At 41.1% G+C, this 23,045-nt stretch overlaps 2 protein-coding genes across 3 annotated transcripts; one reads left to right on the forward strand and one right to left on the reverse strand.

The window, feature by feature from the left end:
• Nucleotides 1-8,016: 8,016 nt before the first annotated feature.
• Nucleotides 8,017-13,398, forward strand: LOC121982114 (50S ribosomal protein L3, chloroplastic-like). Its single transcript, XM_042535022.1, has 2 exons — nucleotides 8,017-8,643; nucleotides 12,970-13,398. Exons 1-2 carry the CDS (start codon nucleotides 8,079-8,081, stop codon nucleotides 13,257-13,259), a joined length of 855 nt encoding a protein of 284 aa, XP_042390956.1. The 5' UTR covers nucleotides 8,017-8,078; the 3' UTR covers nucleotides 13,260-13,398.
• A 477-nt stretch (nucleotides 13,399-13,875) lies between these two features.
• Nucleotides 13,876-16,878, reverse strand: LOC121983317 (TPR repeat-containing thioredoxin TTL1-like). 2 transcript variants are annotated; one of them, XM_042536256.1, is made up of 6 exons: nucleotides 15,750-16,878; nucleotides 15,479-15,674; nucleotides 15,219-15,391; nucleotides 14,808-15,141; nucleotides 14,328-14,713; nucleotides 13,876-14,248 (listed from the first exon to the last, which is right to left on the reverse strand). In XM_042536256.1, exons 1-5 carry the CDS (start codon nucleotides 16,640-16,642, stop codon nucleotides 14,465-14,467), a joined length of 1,845 nt encoding a protein of 614 aa, XP_042392190.1. In that variant the 5' UTR covers nucleotides 16,643-16,878; the 3' UTR covers nucleotides 13,876-14,248; nucleotides 14,328-14,464. The 2 variants fall into 2 exon arrangements, with proteins under 2 accessions (XP_042392190.1, XP_042392189.1); XM_042536255.1 differs by having other exon boundaries at nucleotides 13,876-14,257.
• Between the last annotated feature and the right edge of the window lie 6,167 nt (nucleotides 16,879-23,045).

Below are 23,045 nucleotides of genomic sequence, written 5' to 3' on the forward strand. Positions count from 1 at the left end.
TAATGGATCAAACCCAATTTATTGTCACGTAGTAGGAAAAGTGGTCAATTAGAGATCATGAGATCTAATGATAGGGTCCTCTCTAAGTTATGATCAATAGTTATGATCTTTAAGAAAGTAGAAAAGGATTAGGAGTGATACACCATTGTAGAAGCAAAAGTTCACATATGATATCATAGGATTGTCTACTTATATAAATACCCATTAAGGATAGGAAATCAAACATAGATTAAATGCTTATAATCATTTAGGTGAAATTGAAGTACTAGAATTGGCCTTCACAACTAAACCTTTTGTGATCTTTCTGCTTCTGATCTAGATCTCTCTGTCTCCCTTCTACGATCATGTCTGCCTTCTCATTGAGATCTTACTGTTTCTCTTATGATCTCACCAACTTCTACTCTAATTTCTCTGCCTTCTTTCTATGATCTTCTCTGCATCTCTCTCTCACCTCTATCTCTTACTCTTTCAACTCTAGCTTTATTTCTTGTTCTAGTGACACACATAAACCTTTGATTGTCTATGATCATGTCTAAAATTGAGGAAGATGATGTGCTGGATAGGTGACTCTGTTGTTGACCATGAGAAGACTCAGAGCTGCAAGATGATAGCACCGAGCGATCCTTTCTGCGTACACCACGAAGAGAGAAAATGGAAACGTTAGAGAGAACTAGGGAGGGGGTCCCTGGCATAGATGTGTGTGTGTGTGTGTGTGTGTGTGTGTGTGCGCGCGTGTGTGCGTAGCGTAACGTACCTGCCAATGGAGAAGACCCCCTTATTATATTGACCCTCATAACCTCCATAATAATGAGGCGTTAGAGAATGTTTGGTGGCAGAATATGTTGGGTAACAGAGGTTGTACATTATCCCTCACCTAGAAGGTTCCGTTGTTTGTATATGTCAATAGCAAAATATTTCTTGATGAGTAGTTGTTATTCTCTGACAGGTAGTTGTGATTCATTAACAATGTTGTCTCTTAGAAGGAGTCTAACCGACTTTGGAGCCAACCAGCTATATGCTAGGAATGTTGCCCTTGGAGAGTGGGGAGCTAAGTCCCGGAAGTCCGACTGGTTCTTAGGTTGACCGGATGTATGCTTGGATCATGCCCATGAGAGGGGAGCTGAGAACTAGGGAGGTCTAATCGGCTCAATGACCAATCAGCTATATGACGAGAGATTTGTGTTGGTGCGGCTAGCACTAATGATTTAACCTAGGTTTTGATGAATGACAAATAGGTTAAGTTAGTCTTGTTGTTGTCTGACACTTTGATCAAGTGTGCAGGAGAAGCCCAGACAGGTCGACGGGCTGACCGGATGTCTGGCACGAAGTCCAGCTAGGTCGACGGGCTGACCGGATAGCTGGCGAGAAGTCCAAGCGGGTCGACGGGCTGACCGGACGCTTGGCGAGAAGTCCAGCTAGGTCGACGGACTGACCGGATAGCTGGCGAGAAGTCCAAGCGGGTCGACGGGCTGACCGGACGCTTGGTAAGAAGTCCAGCTAGGTCGACGGGCTGACCGGATAGCTGGCAAGAAGTCCAGACGACGTCTGACAGGTAAGTGAGGTAAGTCACTGGAGGGGAGTGACTGCGAGGACGCGTTCCCGGGAAGGGAACATTAGGCGTCGATCCGGCTTAGAACCATTTCGGATGTCTAAGTCGAGATCGTGACTAGATTCCGGTCTCGGAAAGACGGGATCTAAGTCATACTAACTTATGCTAATTCATACTATTATAAATGTGCTAATAATCTGTTTTGCAGGATATATATTGTCTCGGACTAACTTTGTTTTGCAGGAAAATGGAGATTTCTGGAACAAGGTGGTCCAGGCGCCCGGAGGGGATCTGGGCGCCCGGAAGGCGAATTCTATCCAGCCGAGTCGTCGCCACGTGGAGCATCATGGTTTGTGCAGTTACGTCACATTCCAGGCGCCCGGAAGGGATCCAGGCGCCTGGAACAGCATATAAAAGAAGCCCCAGGCAGGAGCTTCAGAATCAATCAATCAAGCTGAGAATTCTTCTACTGCTGGTCTTGCTGCTCAACGTTCAGTGCGACGCCAACAAAGCTCCGACACTACGCTCCATTCTTTTCCCTTCTTGTCGGTATTTTGTTTTTAGTTTTCATTAGCATTCACTGTACGGTTCTTTTGTAATCATTATTTCGAATTGCTAGTGATTGCCCAACGAAAGTGGTCAAGGACCACGGGCCTTCGAGTAGGAGTCGTCACAGGCTCCGAACGAAGTAAAACAACTGTGTCTATTTTACTTTTCCGCTGCGTTTATACTCGTCTTTTTCGAATCGATATTCACCCCCCCCCTCTATCGAATCTAACGGTCCTACAATTTGCATATGAGAAGTGGGAAGCTAAGCCCCGAAGATCCAACTAGTGCTAGGGTTGCCTGGATATATGTTGGGAGACTTGCACATGAGAAGTGAGGAGCTGAACCCCGGAAGTCCGACCAACTCTTACGCCTATCTGCTGTATGATGAGAGCATTGCCTTAGAGAGTAGGGAGCTAAGTCCCAGAAGTTCGACCGGCTATTAGGTCTACCGGCTATATGATAGGGTCATGCCCATGAGAGGAGAGTTGAGAACTAGGAAGGCTTAACCGACTTTATGGCCCGTTGGCTGTATGCTAAGAGACTTACACATGAGAAGTAAGGAGCTGATGGCTGACTCTTAGGTCGACCGACTGTATCCTAGAAGACTTGCACACGAGAAGTGAAGAGCTGAGTCTCAAAAGTCTGATCAACTCTTAGGCCGACTAGATGTATGCTGGGATCCTTGCCCTTGAAGAGTAGGGAGTTGAGCCCATGAAGTGACTGATTGACTATGTACACATTGACTTTAACTGTCACCTCACATTGACTTTGACTGTGATATCATCTTGACTATCCATCTCATATTACTTTCAGAGCTACTCATAACACGTTGTATCAGTCTAAATAACCTATTTTGCCATTCTAATTAGTACTTGATTTATAGTCCTCTTGAGATCGATATCTTTTATTACTTGACGACATCTCCATGCACTTACGAATTTATTTATATCAAGTTTTTGACATTGTTGCCAATCAATATTAGTTGGATATCATTGGGGTTAATCTATATTTCTTTTCTTGTTTCTCTTTTGTTGTATTTTCTTGTCTTGTTTTGATAAAGAAAAATGGATGCTTATAATCAATGATTTAATCAATTTAATGCTGTGAATTTTTCTCCTTATTATTGTGAGATTTGTTGTGCAATATGACATGTGATTGATGATTGTTCACTAATAGTTGACCCTACATATAGAGTAGGTGGAGAAAAATAGGGTGTTCTCTTCGACTATAATGATTGGTTGCAACAACAATTATATTGTGAGGTATATGAAACAACAGGACATACATCCGATAATTACAGTACGTCTCACAGCTTACAAATCAAGTTCGAAAAGTTTATTGCAACTCAAAACAAAGCAAATGAAGTCATGAAGATAGCACTTGAAGAAAAATATTTAGTTGTGTCTATTGATATTGTTATTACTTCTGTTGCTAACGTTAATTTTGATATATTCTATCCTACCTATGATGATATTGTGAATGAAAGTATAGGGACTTGTACTTTGAAAACAATGCTCCAAGAATCACTTCTTTCAGTCACACAATCACTGGACACTATTAATGTTGTAGGATTAGGATTTTTTGATGATCAAAGTGTAGGGACTTATATAGTGGAGACTAAGCCCCAAGAATCCACCTCTTTTAGTCACTTACCCACCGGAGCTAGAACCTACCCTAACCACACATGAAATCATATTCGATGATTTACTGACTTTGATGATTGATGTAGGTAAAATTTCATTTGATATATTTGAAGCTACTAATCAATATTTTCTCAAGCATGCTTGTGGTACGGTATATTTTTCATAGCAACCACATGGACGATTTCATGGGAACCATTTGAAGATGAGCATATTCAATGATAGCCTAAGACTTGGAGCAAGCAAGTAGCGAAAATGGAGTTGGTAGACAAATTCTGGAACTCTCCACGACTACCCATGCCTAGCAGCATGGGTCGTGCCAAGCTCGGGTTGCTGGCCATGATAGCCCCTTGTCTAGCGGCATGAGTGTGCTCCTTTTGGCTAGATGAACATGAACACTTGTGCCAGTCGAGATGGGTCATGTCTAATCTCCAAAAGTCAACATGGGCCATGCAAGCTGACACGGGCCGTGTCAGCTGACACAGGCCGTGTCAAGGCGCTCCATAAAAAAATGAAGCTTTCGTGTTAAATTTCTCCAAGAGCAATCACGAGCCATATCTACCTTGATCTTACTTCTTTCCTTTCTCCTAACCCTAACCCTCTACTTGGTTTTTCTTATCTAATTTTCTCTTTTAGGATTCAAAGTTGAGGAGAAATGTGAATAACGAATAGAGGGGCGCCTTTAACACATGAATGACTTAAACATTTGACACATCTCACTTGGTAACTCCTCTCACTCTAAAGTTCCTCCAAATTAGAGTTATGATTATCTTTGAGACATTGAAAATTTTAAATATGGGGAATGTATACACTTTGGGTTATTAGTTAGTTTTGTCATGTTTCTCATTATGTAATAAATTTTTTCTTCTAGTTTACATTGTATCAAATAGAAGCACTCATGCATGCCCTATCCATTAAGCATTATTTTGATGTGTTTAGTATTAATGCTACTATGTTGATGCAATCTCTCATTTTTGGTGATTCGTGTTTTGCCATCTAGTAGTAAAATTTAATAGAAGCGATGTTGTGTTGATTTTTGTTTCACCATATGCCTACTTGATAGTTTAATCATTACACTTCACTTTTGATTTGTTTCCAAAAGGTGGATTTATTATCACATAGTCATGATTCATTTTATTGGATCAGTATCATGGTGACCATAGGTGATCCTTTCCCCAACATTTTAGTTACTGGATTATGCTCGATTTGTGAAAGCCTATTTGGAAAAATCAAAATCTCATTTGCAAAAAATGAGGGGAAAATAAGAGAAAAAAATGTTTGAGATGCAATAAAATATCCAAGTGAAAAAAGAAAAACAAGAGTGTCAATAATGGGATAGAAAATAGTTGTCATGGGTAGAAAGGATGATATGACCCTTTGAGACCGAGTTAAATTACTGAAAAAATATTTATCCTTTTCTTTCAATACCGAGCATGCCTTTGAGACTTGGTGTTGGGAAGAGGGGATGAATCTCGTGTATAGCAGGTAAGTGTCTAATGTTGGAAACTATGAGAACACAATAGATTGATGATTTGACTAGAAAGGAACTTGAAATCTTAGGAACAAACTAGACACTAGGTACTTAAGCTAGCTCTTTAGGCTTGGTGAAACTAATTTTTTAAAGATGATATTATTTGATATGATTAGATAAACTTATTGAAATTTGGGAGATATGAATTCACATGTATTTTTAATATTGATGTTTGCTTGAGGATAAGCAAAGATTTAAGTCTAGGGGATTTTGATATGTGCATTTCATATAAGTTTTTTTTTTATCATAGTTTGATATGCATCTTATCCCATTTTATATACATATATTTCATGTTTTCATCTTAGTGTGTTTTTTTATTACTTTTAGTTTGAAAAACTGCTCTTTACATGTTTTTATTGATAAGACGTGAATTTAGAGCTAAAATGGACTATTGAAAGTGGAGTAGAGTAAGGAGTCGAACACACAAACCATCCATGAAGAAAAAAAAAAAAATTCAAAAGTCTATCAAAATGAAATTTTAATCAAGAAACATGCTCTGGCAATATCCCATAATACAAGCATGTTCATACGGAAGAAATCGAGCGTAAAACGATGCTAAGATGACTCCAAATAGCTCTCACACGGCCAACTCGTGTGGCTGGGCATGACATGTGCTAGGTTTTGCCATTTTCACATGGGTGGACATGTGAACCAACATGGTCTGTGTCAGCCTTTTCCTACACTATGGATCAAACTTCGAAAGGCTATAACTTTTAGCTTGGTTCGAATCATAGGTCGTACCATATATGAAAATGTAAATAATTTTAAGATCTACAACTTTGATTCAGGGTCTAACCCGAGAAGAGCTATAACTATAGATCTGCCTTGGTTCGAATCATTGGTCGTGCTATAACTTTTAGTTTGGTTCGAATCATTGGTTTGAATCATAGGATATGCCTTGTCCGACCCAAACTATAGATCAAACTTTGAAGAGCTATAACTTTCGATTCGATTGGAACTAGGGCTCGAACCACTTATCAAAATATAGATTACTTTCATATCTATAAGTTTTCTTCGGGGTTCAACCGAGAAAACTGGGTCTAAGAGATGAAAAGTCAGTTTTGGCCTAGCCCATCAAATGAGGGCAGATCTAGAATGTATAAAGGAGGTATAAAAGGGTAAAATAACCCCTTATTTGAAAAAGCTTGGACTAGGGGACTTCACCCCCCTCTTGGGGAGTGGGTTTCCCCCTCTTGGGGAATCCTAAAAGCATCATCTTCATCAACTCCGGCGATCCGTCCACCTGTGGTGCAAGAGAACCACTTCGAAGACACCAAAAATCTTCTCCCTAAGTATTTCTCTATCTCTATTCTCTATTTTGGTATATTTGAATGCTTTTATTAGTGTCTTTGGTTTGTAATTTTCTTACAATGGAGTAGTTTTCTTGATTTTAGAATGTAGGGAGTAGCCCTTTTAATATGTGAACATCTTTTTGATTAATCTATATGTTTGTATGTTTCTTATTTGATTAAATATGTATTTATGATATGGATCTACCATATTAACATGATCTTGATGCCAAAAACATGAGATTCGTATCCTATGAGGGTTTAGAGATGAATTGAAAAGAGAACCTGACCCTCCGACCCTTAGAAAACTGAGACATGGAGAGTCGGATACAAAAGTACAACTCGATATGCTACGAGGAGCCTTAGGCCGTCTTAGAGGCTAATGGATCAAATCTAATTCGTTGTCATACAATAGGATAAGTGGTTAATTAGTGGTTGTGAGATCTAGTGACAGAGTCCCCTCTAGGTTACTATAACTAGTTACGATCTTTACGAACGTAGAAAATAATTATGATGATACGTCATTGTAAAAATAAAAGTTCACATTGGATTTCATAGGATGATCTACCTATATAAATACCCATTGAGAATAAAAAACCAAAGATAGATTAAATATTTACAATCATTCGAGTGAAACTGAAGTCCTAGATTACCCTTCACTACTAAACCTTTTGTGATCTTTCTGCTTTATGACCCAAATATCTTGGTCTCCCTTCTGTGATCATCTCTACGTTCTCATTGAGATCTTACTGTCTCCTCTCTATGATCTCATTGACTTCTACTCTAATTTCTCTGCCTTCTTTCTGTGATCTTCTCTGCAACTCTCTTATTTTTTTTTTCTTACTCTCTCAACTATAACTTTCTTTCTTATTCTAGTAACACACACATACATTTAATTGTTTAGATAACTTATTTTATCATTCTAAATAGTACTTGATTCATAGTACTCATGTGATCGATATTTTTTATTACTTGATATTTCTATGCACTTACAGATTTTATTACTTACACATCATTAAATTAGTTTGAATCCCAGCTACAAGGCATTACCCGCATTACTTGAGCCCAAGGAGATTAAAAAAAAAACAAAAGACAAATGTGTACTTGTGATACAATATCAACTTAAGATGAGCATGCTCCAAAGGATTACACATCCATGCATGTGAAGAAAAGTTGGAACCTCCCTTTCAGTTTAAAGTAAACCTCCGATAACCATTCTGAAAACATCATCTAAATCAGGAGTTCGATTTGTCTAACCTTATTTTCTTGATATCCTACAATTTGAGTTGATCCAGGAACTAATAAATCATCTTTTGCCAGTTGCCACGTTAATATTCTACAATTTGATAAAATGAGCACTGTTTTTTTGTTTTGATATTTTCCAGGGGCAAAAACTTTTTTAAATGAATGATTTTAGGATCTTTGTGTAAATTTCGCCCATGAACAGAACGCACCCGCTGTGATGCTCGATTTCGCTGGATAAGAAGATAAGAAAATCGAACGCCCTCATCGAAGCAACAATGGCGCTGTCGGTGACGTGCAGCGGCGTCCGCTGCTCTTCCTTCGCCTCCGCTCGCACCGGGAAACCCGTATTATCCCTTCTACCCGGTCCTGCCCCCCTCTCCCCCCGCTTCCCCTTCCATTCCTTTCCCCGCTCTTTTTCCACCGGAAACCTACCCCACCGCGGCCCTCGAGGAGTGACGGTCATGAGCATGGAGGCAGGCATCGGCGTCATGGGAACAAAGCTCGGCATGATGACGTACTTCGAACCTGATGGTACTGTCGTCCCCGTAACCGTCGTCGGCTTCCGCGAGGGCAACATCGTCACCCAGGTGAAGAGCGCTGCAACCGACGGGTACGATGCCGTACAGGTGGGGTACCGCCGCGTCCGCGACCGGAAGCTCACTAAGCCCGAGATGGGCCACCTTGAGAAGGCCGGCGCCATCCCTATGCGCCATCTCCAGGAGTTCCGCCTCCAGTCCGTCGATGGATTCGAGCCCGGCCAGAGGCTCGTCATCGAGGATATATTCAAGGAGGGAGACCTCGTTGATGTCTCCGGCAACTCTATCGGCAAGGGTTTCCAAGGTATCGTGATTCCAACCTGTCTAATTGAGCATCTTTGTTCCGCATTCTTCATTTTCATTTGATCTGATGGTACTTACCCTCACAAGTACTTCAATTCGTGCATATTTCGGCCTGATGATTTCAGTTGAGAGATTACATCCCATAGGCAGCTTCTTGCCAAAAGATGATCATAAGTAAAAAAAACCAACCTTCTACACACTAAGATCCAATCCAAATGGATCAAGGAGCCTCAAGTTAGAAGCCAATTAAGGGTTGTACATCTGGAGAACCTGAGAAGTGTAACTACACTCAAGATCAGATTCAGGTCTAGAGGTAACGAAGCCATCCTAAGGATTCTTGCAATGTATGGCTGAGAGTTGGACTGGTCTTTGGGCTTATTTCCATGAAGGGATAAATCGAAGGATTGATTGGGAGTTAGAGATAAGTTGAAGGATGGAGGCTTGAATGTCTGGAATTAAATTTAGAAATCTTCTAATTCACAAATTAAATTAATATTTAAATAAATTGACAAGTTAAATAAGTAATCCTTAGAATTAACCTTTTGAATGAGTTATTATGGGATTGCTTGGGCTAATAAATGAATAAGTATACCCTATATGGTTAGTCTATGGGATGCATCATCAACATATTTTTTATAATCAAGATTATGTAATGCAATTCTTTGCTTAGATTGTAAATGGATATGTATTCGCAAATTCCTTAACATAATGGTTATAAACAAAGTTTTCAATTGCTAAAAGAGAAATTCAAATTCCTAATATGTCTTTTGTTTATTTTGTTTACTTGGTTATTTGAGCCTTTAGGGTAGTGTGTTATTAACATGATGAATGTTCCCTTAAGGTGGTGAATTATCATAGACCCCCTTTTAGGAGCTTTGATTAAAAGATTATCAGTATTAGGAGATGAGTATTGAATTAGGTAAGAATTACGATGGTTATGTGATCAGTGTCATGTTGAATGCTTTCCAAATGGAATAGTTTTTTGGGATGTTTTTTTTGGAATTAAGTACAAGCAAGGTTCACAATCTCGAGCCATGCTAGTGTTTTGGTCTTTGACTAGAATGATATTGTTTCAATATCATATCAATATACCGATGTACGGTGTTAGTGGTAAATTAGAGGTGGAAAGAGGAAAGAGATGAAGAAGAAAAAGATAAGATAACTATATAGTTAAGTTCAATGTTGGATTACTACAATTTTGATGTTAGCTTGTATGGAGACAAACTACAAAACTAAAAATGACAACATTATCTCAATTTTAGCATGCCAAGGACAAGGAGTATCGAGTGTTGACATGAAATGATACTCATCAACGTGATTGACACGACATAGGAGACATTATCTCAGTGATTAGTATTGAGTTTCAAGAATTTATCAGAACGATATATTTCGCTTGACACGGTAAGAGATTTCAAACCATGATACAAGGGTTAATAAAAGTCTTTGCTTCAAGAGAAGAATGACTAGGAGATTAGTATCATGAATGTTTTTCAAAGAGAATTGTTTATTAGGGTGATCTTTGTGATTAGGTACACAGGCTAGTTAAAGGCCCTTTGCTTTCAAGAGAAGAATCACTAAGTGAGGTACAGACTATCTCTTGTAGTGTGAAGATTAATTCATGATGATGACAAATTAAGTCATATCTTTGGGCTCTCCCAAGAGATGGATGACTCCAAGAAGGTGAAGCTTCAGGTGTTGACTTTTAAAGTACTTGGGTTAACATTTTTTCTAGATTGTTTCATACTTTTTTTAGGATCTCTTAATGTTAGGGTATAAGGGGCTTCCTTCGTTACTTGCAGTATAGGTTTAGATTTTTAAGAATGACATATGATTTTCTTTCCTTTATATTTTAAAGTAAATGTATTTTCCCTTCCATCATTTGTTATAAAGAGATCATACAACCACTATCTACTAAGGATGATATAGATGGTGTTCAAAGGGAGAATGTTAAATCATGTTTAATCAGTAATGGATATGAGTTATACCTCTTTTTGTGATGCAAAGTGATTCTAGCCTACCAATGCATATAAAGATTCAGTTGAGGTTTGGTGTGAGTTGGATCCTAATAAAGGTCTTCATGGAAATAATATCCATGCATGTCCCAATATGTATGAAAATTTTACATGTTTTGTCAACAAATGAGATGTATGGATGAGAAATATTAGTGTCATTTCATGTGTCATCTAATATGGATGAAATTAGGTATCTTACTGCGATAAATGAGTATCTATTTCATTTTCTTCTTTGTTTGATATTTCAATGTAAATTCTAAAGAATGAATATCTTTATTCCATTCCTTTCTATAAAGAAATTTAACATTTTGATTTTAGAACCATTGCCACCTGTATATAGACGACAACTCTATACAAATTGTTGTTGTTTTTTTAGATGCCCATGATAAAGGTATTGAAAGCATTTAGTTTCTAAATTGACTAATTAGAGTTGACTACAATAGATGGTAGTAACCTGAAAGTTGTAGTTTTAATGATTGACTGAACATGACATTGAAGTCAATATGTGATGGGTTATGAAGTTCTTTTCAATAAGTTGAGCTTTTTGGCATTTAAGGGAATTACCATCTCGATACTTGAGGTGGAAGATCCATTTTGAGCTCACAACATTCATGGAGGCAGTTTAGAAACTGAAGTGCATGCTCCATTGCGAGAAAGGACATAAAATTTTGTAGCCATTGTTGCGCAGCAATCCACCATTGTTCTGTGGCAATTCGGATCTTTCACTGTGTATAAAGCAAGTTGTTTCAAACACCAAAGCTCTCAAGAGAAGAAATCAAGTGACATTTGAAGACATCATGCATAAATGTTACTAAAGAGGAGCAAGGTGTCGAGGAGCATCCTCACCAAGGTGGTGAGGATTGTAAAGTTACTGCATTTGGTAAATGAGGACAAATGATTTGGTTAGCTTCAAAGACTTTATGTTGGGGATGAATCATCATCAAAGGCTCTAAAGGTCAATAGAGATGAAGTGGGACTTAGAAAGTCATCCCCTGCTTTACAGTGTCTGGTCAGCATAGCAACTCATTGACTCCTATTGAGAACCTAAACCTACAAAATCATGCATGAGCAGGCACTGGATAGCCACTGGCAACTTGCTTGTTGGCGATGGTCTTAGATGCTTATTGATGGAAATATCATGTTGAAAGGATTATAGCCGGATTTGAAGTTGCAGGATACATGCTCAAAAGTGAATGTCAAGGCTTGAGCAAGGGCCTCCCAGACTTGTGAGAGCTCTAAGTAGTGTGAGAAACTACATCTTCCAAACTAAATAGTTATAAATATTAAGTTTGATGCATAGAAAGGATACCACGTTAATTGGCAGAGAAAAGATCTGCATCATGCTGCCTCAATTGGAGTTAAAAGAGAAATTTCAAACATTTTTAGAAGGGCTGGTCTTGGAATATACCAGATTAGGTAGTTTAATTTATAGAAAGCCAAAAATTAGGCAAATCTGCCATTTTCCAAACTACAACGGCTAAATTAAAAAAACAGATCTGATTAAGATCAGATATAGATTTGTTCTCCACACCAATTAACATAGATCGATCAAAATTTGACTAATGGAAATGGTCTGGGTAATATTCACAAGGAAATGAAGACCATAGAGTTACCAGTGGCTTATAAATTGCTTACATCAACTGCAGATTCCAACTATTAGGGATCCGTTTTGCATATATTGTTAATGTAGTAGGAAAGACACGTGCTCTTTTCCTTTCTTAATTATTAATGTTTCTATTATCAACTATTTTGGGGAGATGAAAAATTTATTGATTGGTAGAATTGATGTTAATACAGATAGGGAAACTAAGGGTGCATTTGGTTTGTCCCATTTTCATTTTCATTTTCTGGAAAACGCGCGTTTTTCGTTTTTTAGAAAATGACTTTTCCGCGTTTTTCGTTTTCTTAGAAAACGCTCTCATTTTCTTAAAAATGAACGTGGAAAACACAAACCAAACACGTTTTTCATTTTCTCAGAAAATGAAAACAGAAAACAGCGTGGAAAACGCAAACTAAACACCCCCTAATTTTTCCAATGTTTTATGAAAAATGCAAATTGTTGATCTTCCATGCAAATCCACATCACGTATTATTCAGGCATATATGGCCTTCAATCTATATATCTTTATATATTTTTCTTGCTTGAACTAGTGACTTGGTCAACCAAAAGAGTATGTTTCATCCATCTTCCTGCTGCAACCAAATGCTGAGTAAAATCATGTAATTTGAACATTGGTCATGTTTGAAGAAAGCAAACAACCAACTACAAGAACCTCTGAGTTGAACATGAACATTCAGCATTTCCCCTTTTTCAGGTGGAATCAAAAGGCACAACTTCCGTCGTGGGCCAATGACCCATGGCTCCAAAAGTCACAGAGCCTTGGGTTCAATTGGTGCCGGTACTACTCCTGGTCGTGTATACAAGGGAAAGAAGATGCCTGGTCGAATGGGAGGAAACAAAAACAAGATCAGAAAACTGAAGGTCGTCAAAATTGACAGTGAACTGCGAGCAGTCATGATTAAAGGAGCTGTTCCTGGTAAGCCTGGCAATCTTCTTCGAATAACACCTGCCAAAATCGTTGGGCTAAATATACCCAAAAGTTAGCACTTATTATCTTGTCAATGCAATCGTTATTATTATTTTCTTTGTTGAGAACTGGGTGGCTAATGTTTTATTTTTTGATATGAATTTTGTTACCCAAAAGTTAGCACTTATTATCTTGTCAATGCAATCGTTATTATTATTTTCTTTGTTGAGAACTGGGTGGCTAATGCTTTATTTCTATGAATTTTGTTCAACTTTTATTGGTCTTCTATGGACTTGGTTCTCTGTTTCATTTACGCAGATCTGGTAGGAGTTATACTCGCAGTTTAACCATGCAACTTCTTTGTGTTACAAACATGGTTGCACACAATTAATATGGTTTACCCTCTCGCTCTCATGTTGCCTGTAGTACGCCCACTGCTTGATAGATGTCGTATTGTTTGACGATGAGGATTGTAAACAAAATAACCACCAAATTTTGTATTGTTAAAATTGTTTGATAAGGTAATTGAGTCAGACCGAGTATAAAACTTAATGAAGGTGCCCAAATGATCATTCTGTGACAATGGCGTGGTCAGCACAACCCCGTTTGAGATATTCAATTTATACTGTACTCATAACAAATTAAGTTCTACAATAATAAAAAAAAAATCAAGAACCAGCATAGGGGAAAAGAAAAGAGTTTGATTTACATATATGCACATACACGACAAAGATCTGTAATGGAAAAAAAAAAAATGAAAAACAGTCTCTAAATTACTTCTCTATAGTTTATGTTTATTTGCAGGCACCGTTAGTTATATCGTCACTAATCTTTTACATTCTCCTTTGAATTTGTGAGCTGAATTGATTTCAGCAGTTTCACTTGGTTCTCTCTGTACATGTTAGCTGATATGAGTTCATTACCTGACAAAGGATGATAGCAAGGTCTCAAGCTGTTCCTGGTCGAGCCCATCCATGTCCCTGACCATGGATCCGTCCTTGTAGATCGTAAACACCGGCACAGAGCAACCGTAGTCCCTCAAGGATGGGTGCTCATCGATCTCCAACTGCAAACACTTTGCAGTTTAATTCAATAGGAAAACGTTCGACAAATTTGACTGTGGACGACACCAAGTAACAATTCACCTTGAGAAAGTTAACACTAGGATATTTCTTTGACATTCTCTCCATGAAAGGAATTGTCTGCCCTGGAAGCTCACTTAGATTGTTGAAAGATAAGGAAACACACACCCCTGAAAATTAGTCAACACAAATGTCAACAACTAAAAGAAAAAGGCAAAAAAAATTATTTTGAATGAAGGGAGAAACTCGCCTGGTGCAGTAATGAGCTGTTTGAATTGATCTTTGCTCGTGACATTGGTAAAATTGTTGGCAAATTTATTATGATCTTGGCCTTTCGGTTTCTTGAGCTGCTGTTGTGCCTCGACCAAGGCCTTGCCCACCTCCTCATCTCCTGGAAGCTGTTGAACCAAAGCTTCATAATCTTGCACCGATGCTTCCCATCTCTCAAGCTATATAAACGCATGCAAACACGACGACCCACCTCAAAACCATGCATTGATTCTCCATTTTCAGACATGCATGGCACAAGCTGAGCTAGATTACCTTGGCATTGCAGTCAGCTCGTCTAAGACGAGCTTTGGCGTAGGAAGGGCGCATGATTAGTGCTGCATTGCAGTCTTCGATGGCCTTCTCCCACTGGCCAAGCTTCACTCGGCACGCCGCTCGGTTACAGAGTAGAATTGCATTCTGGGGGTCATGATCAAGGCCTTCGCTGTAGGCCACAGAAGCTTCGTTAACCTTCGATGCCTTGAAGAGATCGTTGCCTGCCGAACGAGCAGACGCTACTGCCCTCGTCTTGCGCGCTATGGCGTTGCCTTCCCTACTGCTCGGGTCGAGCTGCGCAGCTTTCTGGGCTATCGCAACCGCCTCGTCGAACCTTAAATGCAAGAACCGACGAAATAAATGTCTATTTAGTTCATGAGTACTCAGATAACGCGAGCACTCAGCCCTCACCTGCCAGCAGCCATTTGAACTTGTGCTCTCACTGACAGCAGGTAAGCGGTTCTGGAAGGACCAAAGAACTTGGCAGAGGCATCGATGTCGAACTTGACCGCAGAATCTAGCGTGCTCTCTGCCTCTTCCTGCTTGCCGAGTGCAAGCAGAGCCTCCACGTTGGCACCCAAGATCTAGAGAACAAAGCCAGAGAGATCTAATCTAGTTCTGGAATCTAATGCAATCGTATGATATCGTGGAGCAGAAGAGGATTGAGAGACCTGCGGATCTGCGTCAGCACCAGAAGCCACAGCCGCTCGCGCTTCCTTCAGCATCGAGTGCCAGTCTCTTTTCTTGCGCGCTTCTACGCTCTGGGAGAGATGGCCTTGCAGTCGATAGGCTTGCGCCATGTCCTGGGAATTCGCCTCTCTTTTTGCCAATTTGAAGTGATGGATCGCCTTCTCGGCTTCCCCTAATCTGCGGCCAACTTTCCAGAACGAATTTAGTTGGAATTGGCAAGTGTGGTTGTCGATGAGGAATTTAATCGAGTACCTGAGGTACAAGGTGGCCAAACGGCGGTGCGCCCGGCCATAAGACGGGTCTATTCTCACCGCCTCCTTGCATTCCGCGACGGCCTTGAGGAGCTGCCCCATGGCCATCAGCGCCGCCGCCTTGTTGCACCAGTACGACGCCTTGTGAGGGTCCATCACGATGGCGCGGTCGTACAGCGCCACTGCCTCCGCGTACCTCCCGTTCTTGTACTCCTCGTTGCCCATCTCCTTCAGCTCCTCCGGTTCCAGCCTCTTGGACAGAGCGCGGCAGAGCACCTCGGGCGGTTGAGGATCCTCTTCCTCTTCATCTTCCTCGTTGGTGCTTGGAGGGGCCATGGAGCCGGCGTTGGGCCGGGGCCTGTCCCTAGTAGCCTCCTTCTCCCCGTCCTTCTCCTTAGACGTCTTCGGCAAATAGTCGAGGACGTTGCGGTTGGGCGTGGTGGCGCCGGGGGCGCGTATGTTGCCGAGGTTGCCGAAGACCATGACGTTGCCGGAGGAGGCGCGGACGAGGGTGCTGCTTCCTTTGCTCCGCTGATGGTCGTGGATCAAGCTGTCGAGTTCCCCAGACAAGCCCAGTGGACCAGGTTTTCTGCCGCCCGGCGCCGGGCGGCCGGAGGCCTTGACGTAGCCACCGCCGGAGGCGGCGGCCTTGGGCATGGAAGGAGCCGGCGTGGCACGGACATTGGGTGCGTTGGTCGACTCCAACATGAATTCCTCATCAAACGTGGAGCGGCGCCGCTTGGGGTCGACCGGGGAGGCCCTGGTGCTCTGAGGGGCCGACGACGACTGCAGGGGGCTCAAATTCGGGTCCGCTGTCCCGCGGCGGAAGAAGCTGTTATAGAGGACGGAAAGGCCGCACCCGGAGACCTTCTTCCCGTGCTCCTCCTCCATCATAACAACATCAACAGCAATGGCGGTGCAGAGCTCCAACAATTATTAAACCATCGACGGTAATATTGGAATCTCAGCGAATTTCACGACGGAGGAGGAGGCGGAGAATGCCTGATCAGGTTGACCTGAGTTGCATTGCACGGAGAAGAAGAGATCAGAAAGAAAAGAGGAATCAGAAGAAGAGGAAGGAGAAAAGTTGCGTTACGTTGGGGTGTGCGGGAGAGCGGAGGAAGCGGGCGCGGGAGTCATTTGGTTCTCTATTATTAAATTGAGAATGGCATGAAGTCTTTTAATGTAATTATTTCGTAATGGGGAAAAAGTTAAGAAAATTTTGGTACTCGAAATTATATAAAGACATAATTTATATGTGAAGAATGAAGATATACCATACCAAATATTTATGAACAAGTTTGATGTTTAACTTGGTAAGAATTTATTTATATTCGTTCAATATACACCAGATCAATTAAACAAATAAGTTTGAATAACTCGTTAAATTAAATAAATAAGCTTTAACATATATATGTAAGTGCAAATGGCTAAGACATGAGGGAGGGTATGCTCGGTTACATCGAGTTTCGACCCCAAGACCTCATGTGACAATACCCCATGTCTTAACCATCGCACCGCCCCGAGGGGACAATATTCATTTGTGAACAATATTCATGAACAATATTTATGAATCATATTCATTAATAAAAGAATTATCAATATACTAAATAATTAATAAAATAAAATAAAATAAACAAATAAGTTTGACTTATCAAACTCAATAATCAATCAAATAAATAATTAAAAGTTTCAAAAAATCAAACAATCTTGAATTGAAAGTTCAATAACATTTATACGAACCAAACTCAAATCAAGCTCAAACCAAACTTAAATTGAGAGCTCGATAATATTTAAATGAACAAAAATCAAGTCTAACTTCAAATAAACTTAAGCTCGTAAAAAATAAATCAATCCAAGCTTGAAAATAATTTTAAAAACTTGATTCATTTTAAATTCAGCTTAGCTTCATTCGATTATCTTATTAAACAGATTTAAATATCCCAAAACTGGACTCAGTTCTTATTTACTGCCCTAATTTTTTTTTAGATATAAAATACTTAATGCACTCATTTAGTTTTTTTTTCAGCAATTGACGTCACGTTGTGAAATTATGAAACGACGAATCTAATTTTAAATTTCTCATGTATTTTTCGTTTTACCCTCTTGTCAACTATTGTGATACTGTATTTAAATGATGTTAGATTTTAAAAAATATCACAATGGTGCTGCGTTTTATATCACTATAATATTAATTTACAAACAATAGTACTATAATGGTATTACATTTCAAAAATCAATATCAAAGACAAATCCTAAAATAAAAAAATATTACTGTAATATTGATTTTTAAAATGTAACATAATTATGATGCTGTTTTTTAAAATCCAACCCAAGAATGGTGTTGTTTTTTAAATAGAACACCATAATACTTAGTAAAAGAAGTAAAATAAAATATAAATGAATCCTTAAAAAAATTATAAAGTTAGATGCACAACTTTGGGTCAATTGTAGTAGTTTTTTAAATTTTTAGTTAGACGCATCTTACTAAGTCTAAATCTTAAAACACCTTCTTTTCACCACTTCTCTTAATTCATATTTTAATCTACTTTCTTAAATCATATACAATCATATTATATTGGACAAAAGTTAAAAAGGGAATTTTTTTTATTGAACCACCGGGATGACACCATATTTTATGTTTTTTATATATAAAAAAAATGACATACTCCCATATATAATTATCTAGGAGTGTAAGTGAATCAAGTCACTCATGACCTATTCAAAACTCGATTTAATAAAAGTTCGTTTGAGCTCATTTAATAAGACTCGTTAAAATAAACAAATCAAGCTCAAGCTTCATAATATTAGGCTCGTTAGCTTGTGAATATGTTCGTTAAGTTCATGAATCAACTTTTTAATAAAAAATAATAATTTTGATATTAAATTTATAGATTTGACACTCTACTTGTGAAACATATATATTAAATTTATTTATTAGAATAAAATTATAAATTTTAATAAGAATATTATAATTTTTTTCTAAATATATAATTTAATTTTTAATGAATATTTAAATTTATAATTTATATTTATTAAGCTCATTTAGACTCTATAAAAATTCGAATAAGTTCATGAGCCATGAATATAATCATATTATATATATATATATATTATAGCAGCTACAATTTTATATATATTACGTAGTTGTAGCAACTAGGATTCCATGCTGCTACAACACATCAATTAAGAATAAAATTATTCGGAGCCTCTGAAAAAAAATTAATATTTTTGAGTTTGAAACATAATCGTTATGGATTCTATCCCATAATCAATTGTAGATCTCTGAATGAGTTTCGATTTGATATATTGTGTGTCTCGTAGTTCAATTCGAGTCAAAAGTTATAAGTCTCTCAAATATTAGGGTTTAATATTCACGTTAAAGCAGTTACAACTGTAGGACAACTTAGTTATAGTAGTAATAAAATCATAACTACTATAACGTGAATGCTAAATCTTAAACTTTGAGAGGTCATGACTTTTGACTCGGGTTGAACTAGGCCTAACCTCGGGCCGATTCCAGCTCATCCTCTCCAAAAATTGCCCATTGACGGTTAATCGCTGGTTCAAACCGGAGGTTCAAATTTTTTGATGATGAAGGGCCCCACACTGTTGGCATAGTGGAGGTCAAAGGAGGTCAAAGTCAAGGCGGTCAACGAGTGGATGACATCGACCGGTCCGACGAAGCACACCCCGACTGAGGATAAGGATCCGACCTACCGTCGCCTTCGACACGGGGAACAATCAAACAACCGATGCTTAAGGGAGAACGACGTGCAGAAGTCTAGCCGAGCGGCTGCCTTGCTCGGCCAGATAGCAGAGCCTAATATCAATAGAGTTCAACTTTGGCCGAACGGCTACCCCGCTCGGACTGACAGCAGGTCTCGACAGTGGCAGAGTGGAACTTCGGTCAAGCAAACAAAGGAGTATCGAGGTTCTTGTCGACCGGAAGGGGCACCAGAGTGGTGAATAACTGGCCGAACGACCAACCCGTTCGGCCTAGCGGTGCAACACATTGATATCCAGTGATATCCTTTTGGGAGTTGGTGCCGCCGACACCGGGCATGGACTGCCAAAAGATCGTACGGTGAAAGCTTCCACTATTACTTCAGAGATATGCTCGTCTTGTTAAGGTATTGTGTCAGGGACACTTTATTGACAAGTCTTTTCAGGGAAATTTTTGAGAAGCGTGCTCGCCTTGGGAAGCATGCACGCGCGCTACCGGAGCCCTATATAAAGGGGGGGTCCAAGAATCGACGGAGGTATGCGATATTTACTGTTTGCGCTACAGTTCTCTTGTTGCTCCGCTTCATTCCTTATCGCCGGTGATTGACTTGAGCGTCGGAGGGCCAACGCCGAGGACCCCTTTCCTGGCTCGGCACTGACGTAGTCTGTATTGCAGGTCCGCGCAGAGTCCACAAGAGGTCAGTGTGAGCGCCACATCCCCTGCTTTTCGTCCCTCAGACTTTCGGCAGGATTATATTTGGCGCCGTTTGTGGGAACATCACCTGCATCCGAGCCGAGAAGATGGAGGATGTTGGACGACTCACCACCATAATGCTCACTCAGGAGGAGCTTGAGATGCTCATTCAAGCCTGAGTAGCAAAAATGATCGAGCAACAACAACAGACGCTAGCCGATCGACAAGCGCCACAGCTTGCAACATCGGCGGCCGATAGGCGAGCGAGGCAGGAAGACCGAGCAGAGCAAATCTTTATATGGGGGTAGAACAAAAGGCCGACTGACACACGGGGGAGGCATTGCCTGCGTCGATCCCCTTTCATCGCACCCTATTTCAAACCCCCTCGGAGATAGCTTAGGTGCATCAAGAGCGGGGATCATCTTCGGATAATGCTCCCATTCGGGATGCACAAAAGGCAAGGCACCCCGGAGCAACATGTCGTCCGAACGGATCAACTGACAGTTCTCAGAGATCTTACAAGACACTCTACCCCGACACTATACCCCGTTGGCGATCTGGGCATACAACGATCGACCGATCCAGATGATCATTTGAATCGGTTCGACAATGAGGGCACGTTGCACCAGTATACAGACGGAGTGAAGTGCAGAGTCTTTCTCACTACGCTCTTCAGATCGGTGCAGCGCTGGTTCCGAAGAATGTCGGACGACTCAATATGAAGCTTTAAAGATTTCCAAGCCGCGTTCCAACATCATTTCGCTAGCAGCCGGCGCTATCAGAAGACGAGTGTCAGCCTCATTGCTCTAAAACAAGGGCCCAAGGAAGCGCTCTGAGCGTACATCCAGTATTTCAACCAAGTGGTCATGGACATCCCCTTAGTCTCGTCCGAGACAATGATGAACGCCTTCACTCAGGGGCTCCCCGAGGGAGATTTTTTTCGATCGCTCATCAGAAAGACACCCAAGGACTTCGACCATATGCTCAAGAAGACCAATGAGTATATAAATATGGAAGAAGCCTAAGCGGCTAGAAGAAAAGAGGCGCGGATCGAACCCTCTGCGCCGACTGAGAGCCGACCATCGAGCAGCCATCAACCGCCCAAGGGGCCAGGGGTCGAAGGAGCGCAGCCACACCAGGAGACCAGGGCACATGCTGTACAACATGTGGCGTCTGGTCGACCGAAGACGTCAAAGGGCAAAATATGAACGCCAATGTTTTGTTCTTTCCACCAGTTGGTGACCCACAACACGCGTGATTATCGCGGCCTGGGACCAATCGTCAGCCAACCGGCTCCACACAGATATCGCCGCTGATCTCCTTCTCCCGATCGGCGACAAAGGGTATTGATCGACCGGGCGACGAGAGGAAGAAAAAAGAGAGCCCGAGCGCCATCACCAACATTAGCGGAGGGAGGACACCGATCCCTCTCGAGTCCTGGCCAAGCGAAATAGATCATTCGCTCGGGAAGAAGAAAACATGAACAACGCTTCCCAAGGAGAGATAGGCATAATCGTTGGAGGGTTGATCGGCGACGACTCCAACAGAGCCAGGAAGTCATACGCTCGGCGGTTAGAGATCCACGCCGTGGGATGCAGTAAGGAGAAGGCTGAAGGGCCCCAGATCAGCTTCGGTCCCAGCAACTTGGAGGGGGTGGAGATGTCCCACGATGACGCGTTGTTTATCAGAGCGATAATTGCTAACTACATAATTCACCGAACTTCTATTGATACAGGGAGTTCGGTGAACATTATTTTCAAGAAGGCGTTAGATCAGTTATAAATTGATCGAAGCGAGCTGCTGCCCATGATGACCTCACTGTATGGCTTCACAGGGTACGAAGTATTGCCACTCGGATAAGCCAGCCTGGCCATCTCGCTCGGAGAAAAGCCACTGAGGAGAACCAGGACCACCAACTTCATCGTGATGGACGCGACGTCGGCCTACGATGCCATATTGGGCCGACCGACCCTCAACGAGTTCCAGGCAGTAGTATCTACTTACTGCCAAAAAATCAATTTCCCGGTAGATGATCGGGTTGGCGAATGCAGGGGCGATCAGTTGGCTGCTCGGTGGTGTTACGCCGAGATGATCAAGTCTGAGGCGAGAAGCGCTCGGAAGACTCCGCGACTGGAGGTAAACATGATTACTGAAAACCCCCTACCTTGGTATACGAAGAAAAGGAGGAGGTCCAGATCCATCCCAGCCGAGCGGAGGCAACAACCTTCATTGCCACCGACTTGGAGGAGGAGAAGAAGGCAGAGCTGGCCACCTACCTTAAACAAAATCATGATGTGTTCACCTGGTCGACACACGAGCTTCCCGACATCTCCCCGAGCGTGGCTCAGCACGAGCTTCATGTCCGACCGAACTCTCGACCGGTAAAGCAAAGAAAAAGAGACTTCAGCGCGGAGCAAAATGTGATCATCCAGGTGGAGATAGAGAAGCTGCTGGAGGTCGGCCATATTAGGGAAGTTCAATTCCCAAGCTGGTTAGCCAATGTTGTGTTAGTCTCCAAGCTGAGTAACAAATGACGGGTCTGCATCGACTTCCACGATCTGAACAAGGCTTGCCCAAAGGATTTCTATTCGCTACCCAGGATAAACCAAATGGTGGACTCAACGGCGGGCTGCAAGCTGATCTGCATGCTTGACACGTACTAGGGGTACCACCAAGTACCGCTCGCCCGTGAGGACCAGGAGAAGGCTAGCTTCATTATGACCGATAGAACGTACTGCTACAACGTCATGTCGTTCGGACTCAAGAATGCTAGAACCACTTACCAGAGGCTGATGAACAAGGTGTTCCAACGGCAAATCAATCGTAATATGGAGGTATACGTCGACAACATATTAATTAAATCCCTTCGAGCTGTTG

Source organism: Zingiber officinale, chromosome 5A, assembly GCF_018446385.1.
Source record: "Zingiber officinale cultivar Zhangliang chromosome 5A, Zo_v1.1, whole genome shotgun sequence".
In the NCBI taxonomy this organism is placed as follows: Eukaryota; Viridiplantae; Streptophyta; class Magnoliopsida; order Zingiberales; family Zingiberaceae; genus Zingiber; species Zingiber officinale.

Excerpts from the sequence above, each read along its gene's own strand:
- LOC121982114 (XM_042535022.1), top strand. The coding sequence starts at position 8,079 with ATGGCGCTGTCGGTGACGTGCAGCGGCGTCCGCTGCTCTTCCTTCGCC. Across the intron at positions 8,644-12,969 it reads TATCGGCAAGGGTTTCCAAG|GTGGAATCAAAAGGCACAAC; the intron begins GTATCGTGATTC and ends CCCCTTTTTCAG.
- LOC121983317 (XM_042536256.1), bottom strand. The coding sequence starts at position 16,642 with ATGATGGAGGAGGAGCACGGGAAGAAGGTCTCCGGGTGCGGCCTTTCC. Across the intron at positions 15,142-15,218 it reads GTTCAAATGGCTGCTGGCAG|GTTCGACGAGGCGGTTGCGA; the intron begins GTGAGGGCTGAG and ends CTTGCATTTAAG. Across the intron at positions 14,714-14,807 it reads GAGCTGACTGCAATGCCAAG|CTTGAGAGATGGGAAGCATC; the intron begins GTAATCTAGCTC and ends GCGTTTATATAG.